Source organism: Girardinichthys multiradiatus, chromosome 21, assembly GCF_021462225.1.
Source record: "Girardinichthys multiradiatus isolate DD_20200921_A chromosome 21, DD_fGirMul_XY1, whole genome shotgun sequence".
NCBI lineage: Eukaryota > Metazoa > Chordata > Actinopteri > Cyprinodontiformes > Goodeidae > Girardinichthys > Girardinichthys multiradiatus.
This window is the reverse complement of record NC_061813.1, coordinates 7,708,123-7,728,906: the sequence shown is the minus strand read 5'-3', so window position 1 is coordinate 7,728,906 and position 20,784 is coordinate 7,708,123. Positions and strand designations below refer to the sequence as shown.

The 20,784-nt window shown below is 41.1% G+C and overlaps 1 protein-coding gene across 11 annotated transcripts in view; it reads left to right on the top strand.

The window, feature by feature from the left end:
* Positions 1-20,784, top strand: part of LOC124858091 (microtubule-associated protein 4) — a 155,251-nt gene that overhangs the window by 88,393 nt on the left and 46,074 nt on the right. For 10 of the 11 annotated variants that reach the window (XM_047349866.1, XM_047349875.1, XM_047349874.1 and 7 more), the window contains one exon: positions 1,324-2,733. In XM_047349866.1, the coding sequence (XP_047205822.1) occupies positions 1,324-2,733 (1,410 nt within the window). The remainder of the gene's footprint in view (positions 1-1,323; positions 2,734-20,784) is intronic. The other variant, XM_047349871.1, reaches the window with a different exon arrangement.

Genomic DNA, 20,784 nt, shown 5'->3' with positions numbered 1-20,784 from the left:
CTGGAACAGAGAACCTTACATTTAATGCGTCAGCCATGACCTTCACTGTTAATCTGTCAAAGGTTCTCTGTCAAATCTACAACAGGAATCTCTGAAAACAAAAGGAATCAAGGTGATGTAACGACCTGGTTAAAAAACTCGACCTCGACCTCATTAGAATGGTGGGGGGACTTTAGAGCTGTGCATAAACAGCTACACACAAACTTTAAAGTTATGAGGAGAGTCTGCCAAACTTCCTCCTACACGAGAAAGAATGTTAAATTCATACAAAAAATGACTCCTTCAAACTATTGCTGCCTAAGGTGGTTCTTCCAGCTCTATAATGGAATTTACTTTTGGTTTAATTGTATTTTATGAATATATGATAGCTGTAGTTTTGTGCACTTTGAATCATTTTGGAACCTTTCAAAGCCCAGATCATGTTACCATTCCCTGAAATTTAAAAACCTTGTAGTTTAAAGAAGATGTTCTTTATGTTTACCATGACTGAACATCTATGTGGTGTACACTGTACTAAATGCACTACATTTTGTGCTTAATAAACATGCAAAGTTTTATTAGCAAAACAAACCAATAATGTAGAAAACTGGCAAATAAGGATGAACAGTAATGTGTGCAAGAGATGTAATAAGATAAAGTTTAAAATGTATTATTGCACCAATCACCTGATGTTGAGAAACCACTGTCATTTCAAGTCAGACATTAGTGGCCATTCCCGTGGATTTGTTATAAAAAGTTCCAACATTTCGATATGAATGGGGAATGCACCACAAGGACAACCTTTAAACTGGAATTAGAGCAAATTATTTATAATTTTGAGGAAATTCTTTTTCAAGTTACACAGACTTTTGACAATCCTCACTGATTTTGCATACAGATCACTCACAGGTAATCTAACCTCAGATTTAAATAATCAGCTCTTGTAATTTTTAGTATTAATTTAATGATTCTGTATTTGAACTTCAAAAAGATTACAATCTGATCTGGTTTTCCACAGGTGTTTGTATTTTGATTTTAGTATAAGATTACCCAAAAGCACAATGCAGTCCTAAGGGCTATGATAATAATAATCCATCTTTCTTTCTTTTGTTTCACCTTCCTAACCTGACCACAGTCTTTTACAATAGAAGTGGCCATTATAATTATTCTTAAAGGAAGTTTGCTTCTGTAAATATTCACTGCTGACATTGGCCACCAGTTGTCTTTTGTTCTGAAATGTCTTTGCTTCCGTTTTTTGAGTTAGACCTAGGGAACCAGTAGTGTTGTATAATATCCATAATCATTTCCTCAACCTTAAACTTTCCCCTCTTCGCCCATAACAAGGTTCCTTAGATGACTCTTGGCAAGACCAGACTGGCCCCCTATCAACAGAGCCACCTTTCGATCCAAGCATTTCTGTGAGGTTTTCTGACCAAGCTGATCTGCTTGCAGCCAGTCCAGAAGACACGCCTGACAGCTGGCCCAGCCGTGAAAGCACCGCCTATGCTGGAGGTGATGAAAGGGACACAGATGGATCTGACAGAAAACAGAAGAGGAAAAAGAAAAGGCGTCAGAAAGACGAGGGATCCTATGAACACCTTGAGGGCAGGGTTGAGCTGGAGATGCAAGGAGCAGGAGAAAACACTCCTCCTGCTGAGGGGTTTTATCATAGGATTGGCCCAAGAAGAGACAGAGGAGAGGGTGGATGGGAAGAGCAACTTGGTAAGAGTGGAGCCCGCGGGAAGAAGAGTAAAAACAGGAAGAAGCTTCCAGAGGAATGGTCAGTGACAGTAGAGCCATTTGTTCCCTGTTCAGTGACTGCCTTAGAAACAAAAGCAGAAGCAATGGTGGATCTTGGGAGCCCAACAAACGAAAGAATGGAGACCTCCTCTGCAGACACAAACACCAACCAAAACACCTGGAAGAAAGGGTTTAATTCAGAGGAAGACTCTTCGCCTTTGTCTCAGGGTATGCGCTCTCCAACTTCTGCTGCCATCAGCCCACTGGTCCTGAACAGTGAGCTGAATGCTACAGCAGCTCCATTCACAATGCCATCTTCCACCAACAAAACAACACTCAGATCAGTCTCCGAAGCTGCTTCCTCTGGTGATCCAGTTGACGTCCTGATTGACACTGAAAATGCCAGTTTGGGCCACAGTAATCAAACGTTTTATCCTCCTTTCTCTACAGAGAATACAGGAGCACTAGGTGACATGGTAGAGCGCGGGTTGTTTGACATCTCAAGTTCCTTTCAAGAATCTTCCATGCAAGGTGTTTCAGAAGAAGACACCTCAGCTTTCAGCTCTGCTTCACAGGCAAGCCAGACCCTTTCTCCTAAAGACGAGGCGTTGGCTTCTGCCCCACCCCTGTCACCCTCTGATGCTTCATGGCTGTTGAATACCTCCAAGCTGAGCAGCAACAGTGAAATATTTGACCTCAGTGACACGAGTGCTTTAGGTCTTCCTTTACCCCTGGGTCTGTCCTTTAACACCCCAAGCCCAGCACCTCTCCGCTCACCCAAAACCACAGCACAAGAATTCCAGCCCAAGCATCAAGATGGAAAATCGACCCAGAAGCAATCCAGAAAGTTCTCCCCACAGGCATCCCCTGTTGCTTCACCGTCATCTCCTCCTTCAGTCACTCCTGGAGTTCCAGGATCTGGTCTCAATCCTGCAGCAAAGCCTTTTTTTCCAAGCTTTGCTGATCCAATGGAAGACACAGCTGTGGTCCCTCCAGTTGTCCCCATCGTGGAAGGTTGGTTGTAGTCTGCCCTAACCGCAGTAGAAGTACTGAAGGCAACTGAAAGATAGAGGGGAATGGTTGCCATGCATGATGCTTCCAACCAGCTTGAGTAGTTCCAGTATTGGGCTGTATTGATTGCTTGTGTGTCTTTTACTAATCAGGGCTGTTCTCCTAGGAACTGCACCTATATGTGCTGTTTCCTGAATGACTACATCTAAAACCTTCATTAGCATGTCTGGTTTGGACTTTTTTGGGGTGACTAACTCAACTGTTGACCAATTGAGACTCTGGATTGCCTTAATGCTAGCCTTTATTTTCAAATATGCACTGGTGGAATTCTCCCATAATTAACACTTTTCTTGTCCAGCCTCTGACCAATCACAGAATCTCTCTCCTTAGATGCACCACTAGATATCGACACCAACTCCAAATCTTGTCTTTTTTTTTTTTTTTTCTTCAATCGAGGTGTGTGCTAACACAATAATCATGTTCCCCTTACTTTGCATTCGGGGGTTAAATGTTACATATGTTCTCTGTTTAATTCATTCTTGTATTCCTCCCTGCTGTACCCATCTGTTTCTGTCTTTACCTGAACTGAACTTGAAAAACTGCTGTCTTAGAAAATACGACCATTGAATTAAAAATTCTAATTGCTTTTATTGTTTTTATTTTTTCATGTCATGACCCTTGACCTGGCTGTCTCTACAATAGGTGAGTCCTATTTGAGTTGTTTTGGCTTTTGCTCTGTTCTTGTTAAAAGCAGTCCTTAGGCAACACTATCCTCATTACATCACAAGTGTCTTTTATTTTTGTGTGGAAAATTTCTCATTATAAAAATGTGGTTTCTCCCCGAAGATTCCCAAAAATCTCTGTTTCTGGATCCTAAACATTTTCACAATTTATTTTGTTGCAAGCCAAAACTTTTAAATATGTTGTTATGAATTAATGTGGCAGATGAAAACAATGTAGCACATTATTGCAAAGTGGACTGAAAATATTCCATGACCTATTTACGGCCTCTATGAGATTTTCTACCAGGTTTGCCATGTTTATAGCCCCATCCATCTTCCCATCTACTCTCATCAGCTACCCACTCCCTTCTGAAGAAAAGGTATTCCCACAGCATGATGCTGCCACCACCAACATGCAAAAAACACATTTTCTTTACTGTTTTCTTTCCAGTGAAATAATCCAAAGGGTTGATGCTGTATGCACTTCTGTATGATTGTTCAAATGATAGCATGACGGATCAGCTGAAGTTTGTGATTGTGTTTTTGTATTTCTGTACATCTCCAAGCTTTGATGTCAGGGATTGTGTGTGTGCTATCAGTGTGCTTGTGTATATGTCCTTTCCAACATCAGATGAAATGTTTTTTTATTTGTGTGCTGCTGTGATTTATGGAAGTGCAGAGTTCCAGCGGACTCATTTCCTTGTCCTTCCTTTCAACACTTCCTGTCTCCCCCCCATTGGTGGCTATAAGGAGGACTGAACCAGCCTCCTCATCTGAACAGTAGCATGCTGTACCTGGCTATTAAGTGCCTCCTCATCTTTCCATAATAGCACAGACTTGCCTTAGTATTTTTCCTTGTGATTATTATAGAACAGGCCCAAGTCGATTATTATTTCTTGATCACATATTTGCTATTTGTGAATATTGACATTTGTTCTCTAAAAGAGTGTTTTCCGTGTTTTCACATTTGATTTGTATAATCTGCCAGACAATTAGATATGTGTGTACTTGAGAAAAGGGAAAGTGTGCAGCAGGGCAGCTGGCTGAGTATTCTCTTTAATGAGAGCTTGTGTCGGTGTCTAAGTGTGCATCTGTGTCACTAAAAGTGGTATTTAAGACCTGTAAAAAGGATAGGGTATGTTGGCCAAGATAAGGAACAACAATAAAGACTTTGTAGGATTAGAGTTGCAGGGTTTCGGATAAATCTGAGCAAAAATAAGTGCTGAATAAGAGCAAGGCAAGAAAAGAAAGCTTTCTTGTTTGCACAGAAGAGACGAGAGATGGGAAGAGGAGAGAAGGATAAAGCTTAGCATTTTTATGTAAAAGCTTAGCAAAGCATGAAGATCAAGATGCATGTTTTCATTTGTTTTGCTCCGTTTTCTCACCTCGCTGTCAGAGTATTGATAGGCAACCCAGAAAACAAAACAGGGTTTTACTATGTCTTTAGTGACATATTATTCTGTCCACCATTGATGACCACAAGCCATCAGATAGTTTTAAATTCATTAAACATGATAATCTTCAGCAGAAATGCTCCTTTTTTAAACTATAAAGTGTTGAAACAGAGTTTGCATGTTCTCACGTGCATGCGTGGTTTCTTTCGGGGTACTCTGACTCCAACAGTCCAAAAGCATGACTGTTAGGTTAATTGGTCTCTATATATTGCCCTGGGCACAAGAATGTGTGCATGGTTGTATTTTTGTGAAAACAAGAAATCTACATTTTGTTTTCACAAATTAAGGTTTCACAGATTACAAACTGTGTTTTAACCCATCTATATGTGTAGAATAAACCAGTTCATTTTTGAGCACAAAATATTTTAGATTTTGATCCAGAGATGCATAACTGCATTCCAAATTCCATTGAAACTGTGAAAAAGCCCTTTAATGTAGCGGTAATTAAAAACTCTGATGCAGATGCCAAAGAAGATTAAAGTCATTGCTCACCATTCTGGCAAACCTAAAGATATATCAGATGAAGAGCAGCCAAGTTTAAAATCAGTTCTAAAGTGAAAAGACAAAGTGCCGAAGATACTGTGTTTTCTACCTTTCTGCCCTTTGTACTTTTGCCATCCTGACTGCCTGATGCTAGCTAACTAATTAGCCTTTTCCTATTTAATTAGCGTTTTCTCTGCCCTAGTAGTTACCCTACAGTCAACTGTTTATCTTGCTGACGGACTTGTTTTATAGGAAATGTCTGTTTAAATATATACTTCAAAAAATAATATTTAAGTGTAAAATTTACATATGATTCTTCATTAGAGGCAGGAAGCTGCCCTTAGTTTTTAATGTGCCTTTGACTGAACCTGCATTCCTCTTTTGAACCTTGTCCTGCTAATCAGTAGTGGTTTAATAATACATTCAGCTAATTAGGTGAAACAAAAAAGGTTATTTCGTTTACTAGAATAAGATTAGATTTTAACAGTTTGAACAAACCTTGAATATTTTTTTTTTCTTTTCACAAAAAGAGGTTCCTTACATCGCAATCTGTGTGTATTAAAACCCCGGATTGTGAGACAGACTTGGCTGACTCAAGAATCGCTGTGGTGTTCTAATATGCAATATTGTGAGATCTTGTGGCTCTAATTTGAAGTCGTAGAATGTTCTAAGCTCACAATTTTATATTTTAGTTTCCTTGTGATGTTCTAATTGCTTGAGATTCTCTTTGTAAGCATTGTTCATCCCAAATACACCAAATTTAGGTAAACGAGTATAAGCTAGGCCATAAATATCCTGAAAAGGGTCATTTATGCTGGACCCTTTCTTAACCAGGCGTGATTTTTTTTTTTCTTTTTGAAACAGAGCTAAAAAACAGGTGGTAGGTTTATAGAAACTGGAAATGTTTGGTTGTGTGGCCTCTGTTTCACTGCACATGCACACAGTACACAACCGAGTCACCGAAGCTATTTAAGGACAAACTCAAATCCTCAAAAGGCTGGAAGGCGTAAATATACTGTATCAGCGGTCCATTTTTACCACATAGTGTTCTTTTCTGATGCTTCACAACATGCTGCTAGATAGTAGCCTGGAAGGGCTATTTGTACAGTATGGCACCACCCAGAGCTGTGGTGAGCTAATGTCTTTTGACGGCTTTGGGGGAAATGTCTTTTTTTTTTTTTTTTCTTATTTGCAGCATTTTAGGAGCCAACCTCAATCTCCGGGAGCCAAAGCATGAGTCATTCTATGACTGTTTTTTTTTTTTAAAGATTCCTGAAGAACGTGTTACAGGGATTCATCCTGAGGTGGCTTTGGGCCAGCTGTGCGAGCCGTATCTTAGAATTTGATAAGTTTTAAGACTGACATGGACTGACAAGTTGTATAAGCTGAGTGAGCGGAAATCTTTTGAAACGTTGGATTTTTTTAGCTTTATACGTATTCAGAATGTACCTTACTCAGAGTTTTTTCAGGTTAACTATTTTAATATATTTTATTGATTTTATTCCTCAAATCCTGATATACTAAAATATAACTTTTTTTCTTTTTCTGAGCATTTCGCTTCATTGTAATTTTAAACAGCTAAAACAAATGAGTCAATCTTTGCACTCTATCATCAGTACCATATGACCATGTCCTAATACTTCTAATAATGGGGAATGGTAGTATGCCTACCAACCCACCTATTTCTGTCCCTCCATAAAAACTAAATAAAGATGATCAATTGTATTGCACTGTAAGCTTTCTAAATATATCAGGAGCAAATTTAATCAGCCTTTTTTATTTCTCCCAGTTTCACTTCATGTGACATTTCTTTGCTACACCCCACATGTTTTACTAGTTTTGCTTGCATATTTTCATGTAGTTTATAAGAAGAATTATAGTTCAAAAGGTTTTTAAGTATTTGAGAATAAACTGGCCTCTTAAGAAAGCATGAGTGAACTGAGATTCTAGCTCTATAGCCTTAGCTTACTGTGCAGAACATTAATGATGTTAATCTTGTGTTTGTGATTAAACCTGTGTGGATGTCTGTGAGAGTTTCCTGGAATGTCTTCACCACCAGATAATCTAGAGAAACAGAAGGAAAAATAAGCCCATTTCATCTTCCTTGTGCTCATGTTTTACAGGTTAGAAACTGACATAACTCTCAGTGCTGCTGACAATAAAATTAACAAATGGAGAGAGTCCTATTGCTAAATATAAAAATAATGATTTGCCTAGAATGTCGGCCATTGGTTGCTAGCTTTTTAAATATCTGCACTGCTATAGGCTGTAGAAACAAAACAAACCAATTGACCTCGTAATTAGCACCTAGGCGACTAAATATCTCCTGCTGCAGATCAGCCAGTCTACTACCTAAACAACAAATGGAGTGGGTAAGGGTGTATTTACACCTGCCACTTCTGGTCTGCTTTAAACAGACCAGAGTTCATTTCCCCGTTAGTCCAGACCTTTTGTGCAGGTGTGAATACACTCAAGAAGTGTGGACCAAACAACCGGACTGAGGCCCGCTTTTTAAAGTGGTCTCGGTCCGCTTCCACACAAACGGTGGTGCAGTTTGTTATGGTCTGAATACGAACTGGCCTCGATCCGACCCAACTACAGAAAACATACAGACTTAACAAGCCACCGTAGTAGTGAACATGATCCACATAGAAAAAACTATGTGAATCTATACATGAGCAAATGAAGGGGATTTTGTGGAACATCCATGTCTGCCATGTGTTTGAGGTGTGTGTGTCGCTTTGATGCATTCTCTTTCAGAAGAGTGTATTGCCATCAAGATTGTGTAAATTGTTTTTCTGTATCAATATGGGGTATTTTACTTTTACTGTGAGATCTCTTTTGTTTTTGTGTGTTTTTTACATATTTAAGGATTGTCCTTCTGGGAATACAGTTCAGAGCTCTAGGGGTACCCCCAGGTGGTCAGATAATAATTTCCCAAATTATTCAGAAAGTAAATCAAGCTTTCAGTTTTGCTTTTGGTCTCAAGCATCCGGCATACTGAGGTGAATGCATATTTATTAGTGCATTCTAAATTTGTCAGCTATCAGGGAAGAATTATCTGTCACATCATATCCTGTACAGAAATCAAAGTTATTCTGTTGCAAAACAATATACTGCAGGTGACACTGTGCATGACCTGAAAGGAGTATAATGTCACATCTTGGGTGTCCCTCTGTTCTACAGAACGCTGTGGTACTCATGTTGTTTTCCTGTGTTATCATGCCTTTCTATGATACTGAAATGAAAGGAAGATATGCAATAGTGTGACAGGGTGTTAGATACTGACTGCTCACATCTAAACCACACAATGTCACTTCAAAATAACTGAACAATTGCCATTGAACAAAAGCATGCCATAGAAAGTACATTATAGGCTATACCTAAGCGAAGTTCTTCTGTTTGTACCCTTCTAAAAGTTTTCCATTGTTGATGACCTGTTTCCAATTCAGTGCAGGCGGGATGTGAGCTAAAAAAGTAGGTCTATAGGGTCTAATTTTTCAGTGCTATGGCAGTCTTTGCAGAGGAGGAGTAATGGTGATGTTTGTTAGATTTCTGTCATGCTGTTCCCTTAGATTTACAGACATAGTACAATTTTTGCATTGTACTTGCTGTGTTTCAGTCAGCCAGGAGTGAAAATATGTTCTTCTGGTGTTTTGTTAACCTGTTTTACACTACACTTTATCTGAAACCTGTTCTGGCATCTAAATGTTAGCTGTATTGATTTGTATAAAACACATTTTTCAGATAAAGAAACTTTCAAATTTTAAGTTCAACTGACGGAGAATAAAATAGGAGACCGCTGAAAGGAATATGTCAAAAGAAATGAAAGAAGAAAAGAAAATGGCAATAAACAGAGGAGAGGCAGAGGACTCTCCATGGTCTGAGATGACAGAAATGGTTGACAGGCAAACGAATGGCTGAAAGGTTTAGGCAGGAACAGCTTCTGATTTGATAAGACAGCTTTCATAGCATAAAGGTCTCATAGTTATGTTCATATATGTATATATCATGGCCACAATGAAAAATTAGGGAGTAAACATTTCTGATTTTCAGATTCTCAGATGTTTTAGACAGGCACTGGTTGACATGTAGAAATGGATGGATACGAAAATCAACTGAATATAGAGAAAGCTCTGATGTCATTTAAATAGTAGATTTTGCCATGCTGATTGCATGGGAAACGATGTAGATTTGTATTTGTTGCAATGTTTTTAAGATCCAGTTTGATTTTGGAATCTTTCTGACCTACCTTCATTGACTGAGGCAGATTAAGATACTGTTTCCAAATTTTGTCCAAAACTGCAGCTGTGTTACACATCAATTTCTTTATTGATCTGGAAACTCCAGGATCTTGAGATGCTTTTTACAGAGTTGTTGCAATGGCTGTGTGCTTCGGGTCGTTGTCGTGTTGGAAGACCCAGCCATGACCCATCTTCAATGTCTTTATTGAAGGAAGGAAGTTGGTGGCTAAGATCTCACGATACATGGCCCCATCCACCCTCCCCTCAATACGGTGCTGTCGTCTTATCCCTTTAGCAGAAAAGCATCCCCAAATAATGATGTTTCCACCTCCATGCTTCATGGTAGGGATGGTGTTCTTGGGGTTGTATGCATCCTTCTTCTTCCTCCAAACACAGCCAATAGAGTTTAGACCAAAAAGCTCTATTTTGTCTCATCAGACCACATAACTTTCTCCCATTCCTCCTCTGGATCATCCAGATGGTCAGTGGCAAACTTCAGACGGGCCTGGCCATGCGCTGGCTTCAGCAGGGGGACCTTGCTTCTGCTGCAGGATTTTAATCCATGGCGGCATATTGTGTTACTAGTGGTTTTCTTTAAGTGGTCCCAGCTCTCTTCAGGTCATTGACTAGGTCCTGCTGTGTAGTTCTGGGGTGATCACTCACCTTCCTCATGATCATTGATGCCCCACGAGCTGAGATCTTGCATGCAGCCCTACACCGAGGGAGATTGACTGTCATCTTAAACTTCTTCCATTTTCTTATACAGGTCCTTCTCAAAATATTAGCATATTGTGATAAAGTTAATTATTTTCCATAATGTCATGATGAAAATTTAACATTCATATATTTTAGATTCATTGCACACTAACTGAAATATTTCAGGTCTTTTATTGTCTTAATACGGATGATTTTGGCATACAGCTCATGAAAACCCAAAATTCCTATCTCACAAAATTAGCATATCATTAAAAGGGTCTCTAAACGAGCTATGAACCTAATCATCTGAATCAACGAGTTAACTCTAAACACCTGCAAAAGATTCCTGAGGCCTTTAAAACTCCCAGCCTGGTTCATCACTCAAAACCCCAATCATGGGTAAGACTGCCGACCTGACTGCTGTCCAGAAGGCCACTATTGACACCCTCAAGCAAGAGGGTAAGACACAGAAAGAAATTTCTGAACGAATAGGCGGTTCCCAGAGTGCTGTATCAAGGCACCTCAGTGGGAAGTCTGTGGGAAGGAAAAAGTGTGGCAGAAAACGCTGCACAACGAGAAGAGGTGACCGGACCCTGAGGAAGATTGTGGAAAAGGGCCGATTCCAGACCTTGGGGGACCTGCGGAAGACCCAACACTCTGGATGAGCTAAAGGCCGCTATCGAAGCATCCTGGGCCTCCATAAGACCTCAGCAGTGCCACAGGCTGATTACCTCCATGCCACGCCGCATTGAAGCAGTCATTTCTGCCAAAGGATTCCCGACCAAGTATTGAGTGCATAACTGTACATGATTATTTGAAGGTTGACGTTTTTTGTATTAAAAACACTTTTCTTTTATTGGTCGGATGAAATATGCTAATTTTGTGAGATAGGAATTTTGGGTTTTCATGAGCTGTATGCCACAATCATCCGTATTAAGACAATAAAAGACCTGAAATATTTCAGTTAGTGTGCAATGAATCTAAAATATATGAATGTTAAATTTTCATCATGACATTATGGAAAATAATTAACTTTATTACAATATGCTAATATTTTGAGAAGGACCTGTAATTGCTCCAACAGTTGTTGCCTTCTCACCAAGCTGCTTGGCTGTTTTCCTGTAGCCCATCCCAGCCTTCTGTAGGTCCACTATTTTAATCCCTGATGTCCTTACACAGCTCTCTGGTCTTGGCCATTGTGGAGAGGTTGGAGTTTGTTTGATTGAGTGTGTGGACAGGTGTCTTTTATACAGATAACGAGTTCAAACAGGTGCAGTTAATACATGTAATGAGTGGGGAACAGGAGGGCTTCTTAAAGAAGAACCAATCTGTAGTTTGAAGATGGACCTTATAATCTAAAGTTGCCATTCAGGAATGCAAATGTTAATGTCCCAAATAACAGGTGTGTTGCACAACAACGGCTTATTGGACTAAAAAGAAAGATGGAGAAGAATGAATCATTTCATGAAGAATGTACTGCATTTATGGAGGATGTATTGAGTAACTGTTTTGCAGAACCTGTTCCAGAGAGTGAACTAAAACAATGTGTATTATAACAATGTCTATTATATTCCACATCATGGTGTATATCACCCACGAAAAGGCAAGCTACAAGTTGTATTTGACTGTGGAGCAAATATTAAAGGAACCTATCTGAATGAACTTCTTGAAGGTCCAAACCTAACAAGCTCACTTATTGGTGCAGGTCACGCAAGCTAACGTGCAGGTCGCACAGCGCATGCTCGCCGACCAGATACTGAGTGTGGAGCGGACCAACCCGGACTCCTTAGTAATCGTCGTTGGCGACTTTAACAAAGGTAATCTGACCCACGAACTCCCCAAATATAGACAGTTTATCAAATGTCCGACCAGAGAGGACAACATTCTGGATCACTGTTACACCACCATCAAAGACGCTTATCACGCCGTCCCACGTGCTGCACTGGGCCAATCCGACCACATCATGGTCCACCTGATTCCTGCATACAGGCAGAAACTAAAGCTCTGCAAACCTGTTGTGAGGACGACAAGGAAGTGGAGCAGTGAGGCTGTGGAGAATCTCCAGGCGTGTTTAGGCTGTACAGACTGGGATGTGTTCAGGACTACTACCAACAGTCTGGACGAGTACACAGAGGCTGTGACTTCCTACATCAGCTTCTGTGCGGACAGCTGTGTACCATCATGCACCAGGGTGAGTTACAACAACGACAAACCCTGGTTCACAGCCAAACTCAGAAGGTTAAGACTGGATAAGGAAGAGGCCTTCAGGAGTGGGGACAAAGACATATACAGAGAGGCAAAGTACAAGTTTGGCAAGGCAGTGAAAGAGGCCAAACGACTGTACTCTGAGAAGCTCCAAATCCAGTTCTCAGCCAACGACTCTGCGTCTGTCTGGAAAGGGCTCAAGCAAATCACCAACTACAAGCCGAAAGCCCCCCACTCCATCAACGACCGACGCCTCGCCAACGACCTGAACGAGTTCTACTGCCGCTTTGAAAGACAAAGGGACAGTCCTGCAACCATCCCCCACGACGCCCCCCAACAGCTGCAGCCACAATCCACCACCCCCACCTCCCCAACCTCAAGAGGGGCCTTGGCACCTCCAACCCCCACCCTGAAGTTCCCCCCCACCAGCCCCCTACCCACGCCGAGGACGGCTCTTTCCATCCAGGAGAGGGACGTCAACAAACTCTTCATGAGACAGAACCCCCGGAAAGCTGCTGGTCCGGATTCTGTCTCACCAGCCAGCCTGAAGCACTGCGCTGATCAGCTATCTCCAGTCTTCACAGACATTTTTAACACCTCACTGGAGACATGTCATGTGCCAGCCTGCTTCAAGTCCTCCACCATCGTCCCTGTTCCCAAGAAGCCAAGGACCACAGGGCTTAATGACTTCAGACCCGTCGCCCTGACCTCTGTGGTGATGAAGTCCTTTGAGAGCCTTGTGCTCTCACACCTAAAAGACATCACCGACCCGCTCCTGGACCCCCTGCAGTTTGCCTACAGAGCCAACAGGTCTGTAGATGATGCAGTCAACCTAGCCCTTCACTTCATCCTCCGGCACCTGGACTCCACAGGAACCTATGCCAGGATCCTGTTTGTGGATTTCAGCTCTGCCTTCAACACCATCGTCCCAGTTCTGCTACAGGAGAAGCTCTCCCAGCTGAGTGTGCCCGACTCCACCTGCAGGTGGATCACTGACTTCCTGTCTGACAGGAAGCAGCGCGTGAGGCTGGGGAAGCACGTCTCTGACTCCCTGACCATCAGCACCGGTTCCCCCCAAGGCTGTGTTCTCTCTCCTCTGCTCTTCTCCCTGTACACCAACAGCTGCACCTCCAGTCACCAGTCTGTCAAGCTTCTGAAGTTTGCGGACGATACCACCCTGATCGGACTCATCTCTGATGGTGACGAGTCTGCGTACAGATGGGAGGTGGACCATCTGTTGGACTGGTGCAGCCAGAACAACCTTGAGCTCAACGCTCTAAAGACAGTAGAGATGGTTGTGGACTTCAGGCAGAACCCAGCCCCACCTGCCCCCATCACCCTCTGTGACTCCACAATTGACACTGTGGAATCTTTCCGCTTCCTGGGAACCATCATCTCCCAGGATCTCAAGTGGGAGCCAAACATCAGCTCCCTCATCAAGAAAGCCCAGCAGAGGATGTTCTTCCTGCGGCAGCTGAAGAAATTCAACCAGCCAAAGACTATGATGGTGCACTTCTACACAGCCTTCATTGAGTCCATCCTCACCTCCTCCATCACCATCTGGTACGCCGCTGCTACAGCCAAGGATAAGGGCAGGCTGCAGCGTGTCATTCGGTCTGCTGAGAAGGTGATTGGCTGCAGTCTACTGTCGCTCCAGGAACTGTACACCTCCAGGACCCTGAAGCGGGCAGGGAAGATTCTGGCTGATCCCTCCCACCCCGGTCACAGACTCTTTGAGACTCTCCCCTCTGGCAGGAGGCTGCGGTCCATCCGGACCAAAACCTCACGCCACAAGAACAGTTTTTTCCCATCTGCCACCAGCCTGGTTAACAAAGCCCGGAAACCATCCTGACACTCCCCCCCCCCCCCCCTTTTTTTTTTGCTGACAGGACACCTGTAACCTGTAACTCTATGCGTTACATTAACGCTCAGCATGGACTTCTGCTTTACTTGCACTGCCATACTTGCACAATGATCACCTGCACTGTTGTATTGCTCTTGCATCTTATACTGCTCTATATTTACTCTCACTCACTTAAAACTGTGCACATATATTTATATTATATTGTAGATATGTTTATACTGTTTAATTTGTACTGTATTGCACCGACTACACCAAAACAAATTCCTTGTATGTCCAAAAACGTACTTGGCAATAAAGCTTTTCTGATTCTGATTCCAGTAAGAACCTCTGGCATTTATGTCCAATAAAAAAATCAATGTTCTACCAAGTTAAAGTTGCTGAGGAGCACAAAGACTTTCTCCAATTTCTGTGGTGGCCAGGCGGAGATTTAGCTAAAGAAGTGACTGAGTACAGAATGACAGTACATCTGTTTGGAGCGGTTTCTTCTCCTAGCTGTGCATGTTGTGCTTTAAAAATGAACAGCTGAAGATCATCGCCAAGAATTTTCAAGCAACATTGTTGAAACGGTTAATAAGAACTTCTATGTTGATGATTGTTTGAGAAGTTCACCTTCTGTTGAAGAAGGAATACAGGTTGCTAATGGCTTGAGTGATTTGTGACAAAAAGGACGCTTCCATCTTACTCAATGGGTCAGTAACAACTGAGCATTTCTTCAAGCTATTCCTGAAAAGGAACATTCCAAAAAGTTCAGTGTACTCAATCTAGACAAAGATCAACTTCCAACAGAAAAAGCCTTAGGGCTACAATGTTGTTTGAAAAATGATAACTTCATCTTCACAATGGATGCCAAAATGAAACTACTTTCTCAGCGTGGAATTATGTCAGTGATTGCTTCAGTATACGATCCTCTTGGTTATCTTGCTCCTGCTACACTTCCTGCAAAACCTTTGCTACAAGAACTTTGTAGAAGGAATTATGGTTGGGATAACGAAATTCCCTCACAGTTAAAACAACAATGGATAAATTGGTTAGCAGAGTTAGACATCTTATCTGCTTTTCAAGCAAACAGATGCTTAAAACCTCCAGATTTTGGAACAACTGTCAGTGCACAATTTCACCATTTTGCAGATGCCAGCAACAATGGCTATGGCACTGTAACATATCTACGATTAGAAAATGGTTCCAGACAAGTTCATGTGTCTTTTCTGCTCAGTAAAGCTAGAGTGGCACCACTTACCATCCCACGTTTGGAGGTGCAGCTGTCCTTGCCACACAAATGGACAAACTTGTCAAAACAGAGTTACAACTCCCGTTGGAAGAATTATATTTTTAAGTTAAGTCCAATTCTTCAAGATTGAGTGCTTCGAGTTGGTGGTAGGCTCTCAAAAACTGCTATGCCAGAAGAGGGCAAACATTCTATTATTTTAGCCAGTAAAGAACATGTATCAAGTTTAATAATCAAAAACATTCATGAACAATCAAGGCACATTGGAAGGAATCATGTCCTCTAAAATTTAAGAGAAAAATATTGGATAACTCATGCAAATGCAGCAACCAGAAAAGTACTATCAAGATGCGTGTTTTGCAAACGATTCAAAGGAAAGTTATGCGAACAAAAAATGGCGGACCTACCAAGTGAAGGAACCACTCCAGATTTACTTCCCTTCACAAATGTGGGAATTGACTACTTTGGACCTATTGAAGTTAAATATGGGCGTTCGTTTTTTAAAACGTTAGTCATATTTTCATGCATGGCCAGTCGGGCAGTCCACCTTGCGGTAGCACATTCATTAGACACTGATTCATGTATCAGTGCTATTCAGCGTTTTATGTGCAGAAGAGGACCTGTTTCACATTTTCGTTGTGACAATGGTACAAATTTAACATCAGCTGAAAAGGAAGTGAAGAAGACTATTGAAGATTTGAACCACGACAATATAAAGAAAACCCTCCTGCACGATAGAATTGAGTGGACATTTAATCCACCCTCAGCTTCACATCATGGAGGTGCATGGGAAAGTATGATAAGATTGATTCGAAAAGTATTATGTTCTGTATTACATCAACAGACACTTACTGATGAACCGCTACAAAGTGTTATGTGAAGCAGAAGTCATTCTTAATGACAGACCCATAACAAAAATATCTGTTGATCCTAATAACTTGGAACCATTAACGCCTAATCATCTGCTCATTCTGAAACACAAACCAACTCTCCCTCCTGGTATCCTGGTATCCAGCAAGATCAATATGTTCGTCGAAGATGGAAACAACCTTTGAATACATCTCTGATCTCTTTTGGAAAAGATGGTGCAAAGAATTATCTGGTCAATCTTCAAGAAAGACATAAGTGGAATCAGATGAAACGGAATCTGAAGGTTGGGGATATAGTTCTAATTGCAGATCCTATTGCCCCCCGCAACTCATGGCTGATTGGAAAACTTATAAATGTATTTCCAGCTAAATATAGAGCGGTTCGATCTGTCGAAATCAAAACCAAAATAAGTGCGATTTGAAGACCAATAAAAAAATTGTTTGTTAGTGGAGAACAATACATAATTTGAACCACGTTATCTCTATTGGTAAACTGGTGGATATCAATTTAAGAAAATGAAATATTGTGAGTCAGTATTTATATGGTATTATACATAAAGTGTTTAAATATTTATTAAAAAAATTGAGTCGGATATGTTTTGTTTAAAATGTAACATTTTGATTATTACGATGTACTACGGTTAAAACATTATGTGGCTTCACTTGTGTGTAATTGTAATGTCCAAGCCATGTACAATTAGGGGCCAGAATGGTGGAGCTATTAGGGGGCGCTCAGGGAGCTGCTCAAATGTATTGATAAGTTGTGTCAATAAAGCACAGGTGTGGTGCAAATGAGTACACAGTTTTGACCGTGCTTGTGGGAGCTAAGGACTTTTTTGTATGTATAGTCACCCAGCAAACAATAAATGGATTAGGATATCCGATTGGACTTCAACAAGGACCGCTCTCCATTTTGTAACGGCAGCCTGCCACAGGTGCATGCGTAAGACCAGAAAAAGCGCCACTATAAGTATCTATGATAAAAATTAAAGACTTCTAGATGCTTTGCAAGTGGGAAAATCTGCAAAATTAGCAGTGTATCAAATACTTGTTCTCCCCACTGTAATATAAATGCAACTTTATATAACAATATGACTTAGCTAGGGATGTACCGATATGAAAATTTGAGCCAATATAATATCCGATATTAATATTGCTGCTATAGACAATAATCGATATTCACACCGTGAAAAAAAAGCACACTAATAGACAGAATATAATTGAGAACCACTGCTTTAGAGGAAGCAAAGCACTAATGATGATTCAACAAGGCAGATGAGCAGGTGGCACTGTGCACAGCTTGCCCTGAAAGTGTCTGTAGCAGGGTTAAATATGCAAACTGTTCAGGAATGTCCTTAGGTTGTGTCAGCATCAGTTTGTCCTTCAGTGCTATTTACATAGCTTCCTCACTGTGAAGCATTTACATGAACTAGTTTGAAAGATCACATTAAAAGAGATGGAAATACATGTAAAATGTCACTAAAGGTCACCAAGTTGTTTTCAATATTTCCTGCCTAGACTTTCTTTGTAGATGGACATGGGCTGAGACATGATGTGGCTTTGGGGAAAAAACAATATGGAGGGAAAAAAGGACAAAGAGCAGGGGTTGCCATAGAGACTAAGGATCAGCTAACATTTCTGTAGGAGCAGCAACAGAAATTAGAGATGACAAAACTGGCAGTGCAGTGACATGTAGGAGGCAAACTACTGCATGTACCAACCATACAGGTCCTTCTCAAAATATTAGCATATTGTGATAAAGTTCATTATTTTCCATAATGTCATGATGAAAATTTAACATTCATATATTTTAGATTCATTGCACACTAACTGAAATATTTCAGGTCTTTTATTGTCTTAATACGGATGATTTTGGCATACAGCTCATGAAAACCCAAAATTCCTATCTCACAAAATTAGCATATCATTAAAAGGGTCTCTAAACGAGCTATGAACCTAATCATCTGAATCAACGAGTTAACTCTAAACACCTGCAAAAGATTCCTGAGGCCTTTAAAACTCCCAGCCTGGTTCATCACTCAAAACCCCAATCATGGGTAAGACTGCCGACCTGACTGCTGTCCAGAAGGCCACTATTGACACCCTCAAGCAAGAGGGTAAGACACAGAAAGAAATTTCTGAACGAATAGGCTGTTCCCAGAGTGCTGTATCAAGGCACCTCAGTGGGAAGTCTGTGAGAAGGAAAAAGTGTGGCAGAAAACGCTGCACAACGAGAAGAGGTGACCGGACCCTGAGGAAGATTGTGGAGAAGGGCCGATTCCAGACCTTGGGGGACCTGCGGAAGCAGTGGACTGAGTCTGGAGTAGAAACATCCAGAGCCACCGTGCACAGGCGTGTGCAGGAAATGGGCTACAGGTGCCGCATTCCCCAGACCTGGGCTACAGAGAAGCAGCACTGGACTGTTGCTCAGTGGTCCAAAGTACTTTTTTCGGATGAAAGCAAATTCTGCATGTCATTCGGAAATCAAGGTGCCAGAGTCTGGAGGAAGACTGGGGAGAAGGAAATGCCAAAATGCCAGAAGTCCAGTGTCAAGTACCCCCAGTCAGTGATGGTCTGGGGTGCCGTGTCAGCTGCTGGTGTTGGTCCACTGTGTTTTATCAAGGGCAGGGTCAATGCAGCTAGCTATCAGGAGATTTTGGAGCACTTCATGCTTCCATCTGCTGAAAAGCTTTATGGAGATGAAGATTTCCTTTTTCAGCACGGCCTGGCACCTGCTCACAGTGCCAAAACCACTGGTAAATGGTTTACTGACCATGGTATCACTGTGCTCAATTGGCCTGCCAACTCTCCTGACCTGAACCCCATAGAGAATCTGTGGGATATTGTGAAGAGAACGTTGAGAGACTCAAGACCCAACACTCTGGATGAGCTAAAGGCCGCTATCGAAGCATCCTGGGCCTCCATAAGACCTCAGCAGTGCCACAGGCTGATTGCCTCCATGCCACGCCGCATTGAAGCAGTCATTTCTGCCAAAGGATTCCCGACCAAGTATTGAGTGTATAACTGTACATGATTATTTGAAGGTTGACGTTTTTTGTATTAAAAACACTTTTCTTTTATTGGTCGGATGAAATATGCTAATTTTGTGAGATAGGAATTTTGGGTTTTCATGAGCTGTATGCCAAAATCATCCGTATTAAGACAATAAAAGACCTGAAATATTTCAGTTAGTGTGCAATGAATCTAAAATATATGAATGTTAAATTTTCATCATGACATTATGGAAAATAATGAACTTTATCACAATATGCTAATATTTTGAGAAGGACCTGTAGATAGCTCTTGCTTTCTGTTTTTGGATTGCTAATAAATCTAGTGAATATTTGGGTCCACTGATCAAATGGTTTTATAGTTCAGGCAGAGGTAACAAAACAAACTGTATAAAGGGATGGAGCTGATCAGAAACCCCTTAGGAGCTGATTGTTAAAGGAGGACAGTACAGAAACCTCTGTGGGAGGTAGTCAAAAACAGCATATTAATTAATGAAATCAATAGGTTTTAGTGTATTTCTGTAGTGGTGTCATATAAATATTTTAAACTGGCAGACAGCATGTTGATAAAGCAAAGGAGTAACAATAACAGTATTTTTCCACTAAATTGCCTTAAATAGCCTTTTTCTAAACAATTAAGACCCTCCGTGACCATGGATGGATGGATGGAGGACAGGTAAAACTGGTTAAGAAGCCAGGAAGTGGTCTAGCTTCTTCGCCATGGTGACAAGCATGACCTTACATCAAAGCATGCTTTTCACATCAACCAGAAATACACTGGGTGGCTGAGAAGACTGTTGTTTGTTCTGCAAATTAGTTTTTGTCAGGAAATGTTTGTTTTGTTAAATATTGAAGTTTAATCCAAATAGTCTATTGTGTATTTACTAGCGACCTTTCTTGCTTTGTGTAGAAGACTGTCCATGTGCCTCTTTTTCTGCCCTGCTTGTACTGTTCCTTTTCTGAGTTGGACATCCTAAAACCCTTGTTTTCTTTTATTTTAATCCATGTCTTAGTTGGTTTGTGAGTAATATAAAAGAACCAGTCTGGTAGAAGATCCTCGTCCAATTAAACTTTCAAAATTTGGACAAATTGACTCATTATCTTGGGGATCCCTTTGATGCAGAGTTTATGGTTACTGCAGTCATGAATGGTTACCGTACAGTTAAACCTGTTCGGAGGCTGTAAAAGACTGGAGCAAAGGTTCACCTTCCAGCAGAAAAAGCAACCTTAAATATAGAGCTAGAGCTAGAATAGAATAGTTTAAATGATAGTATGTTTATT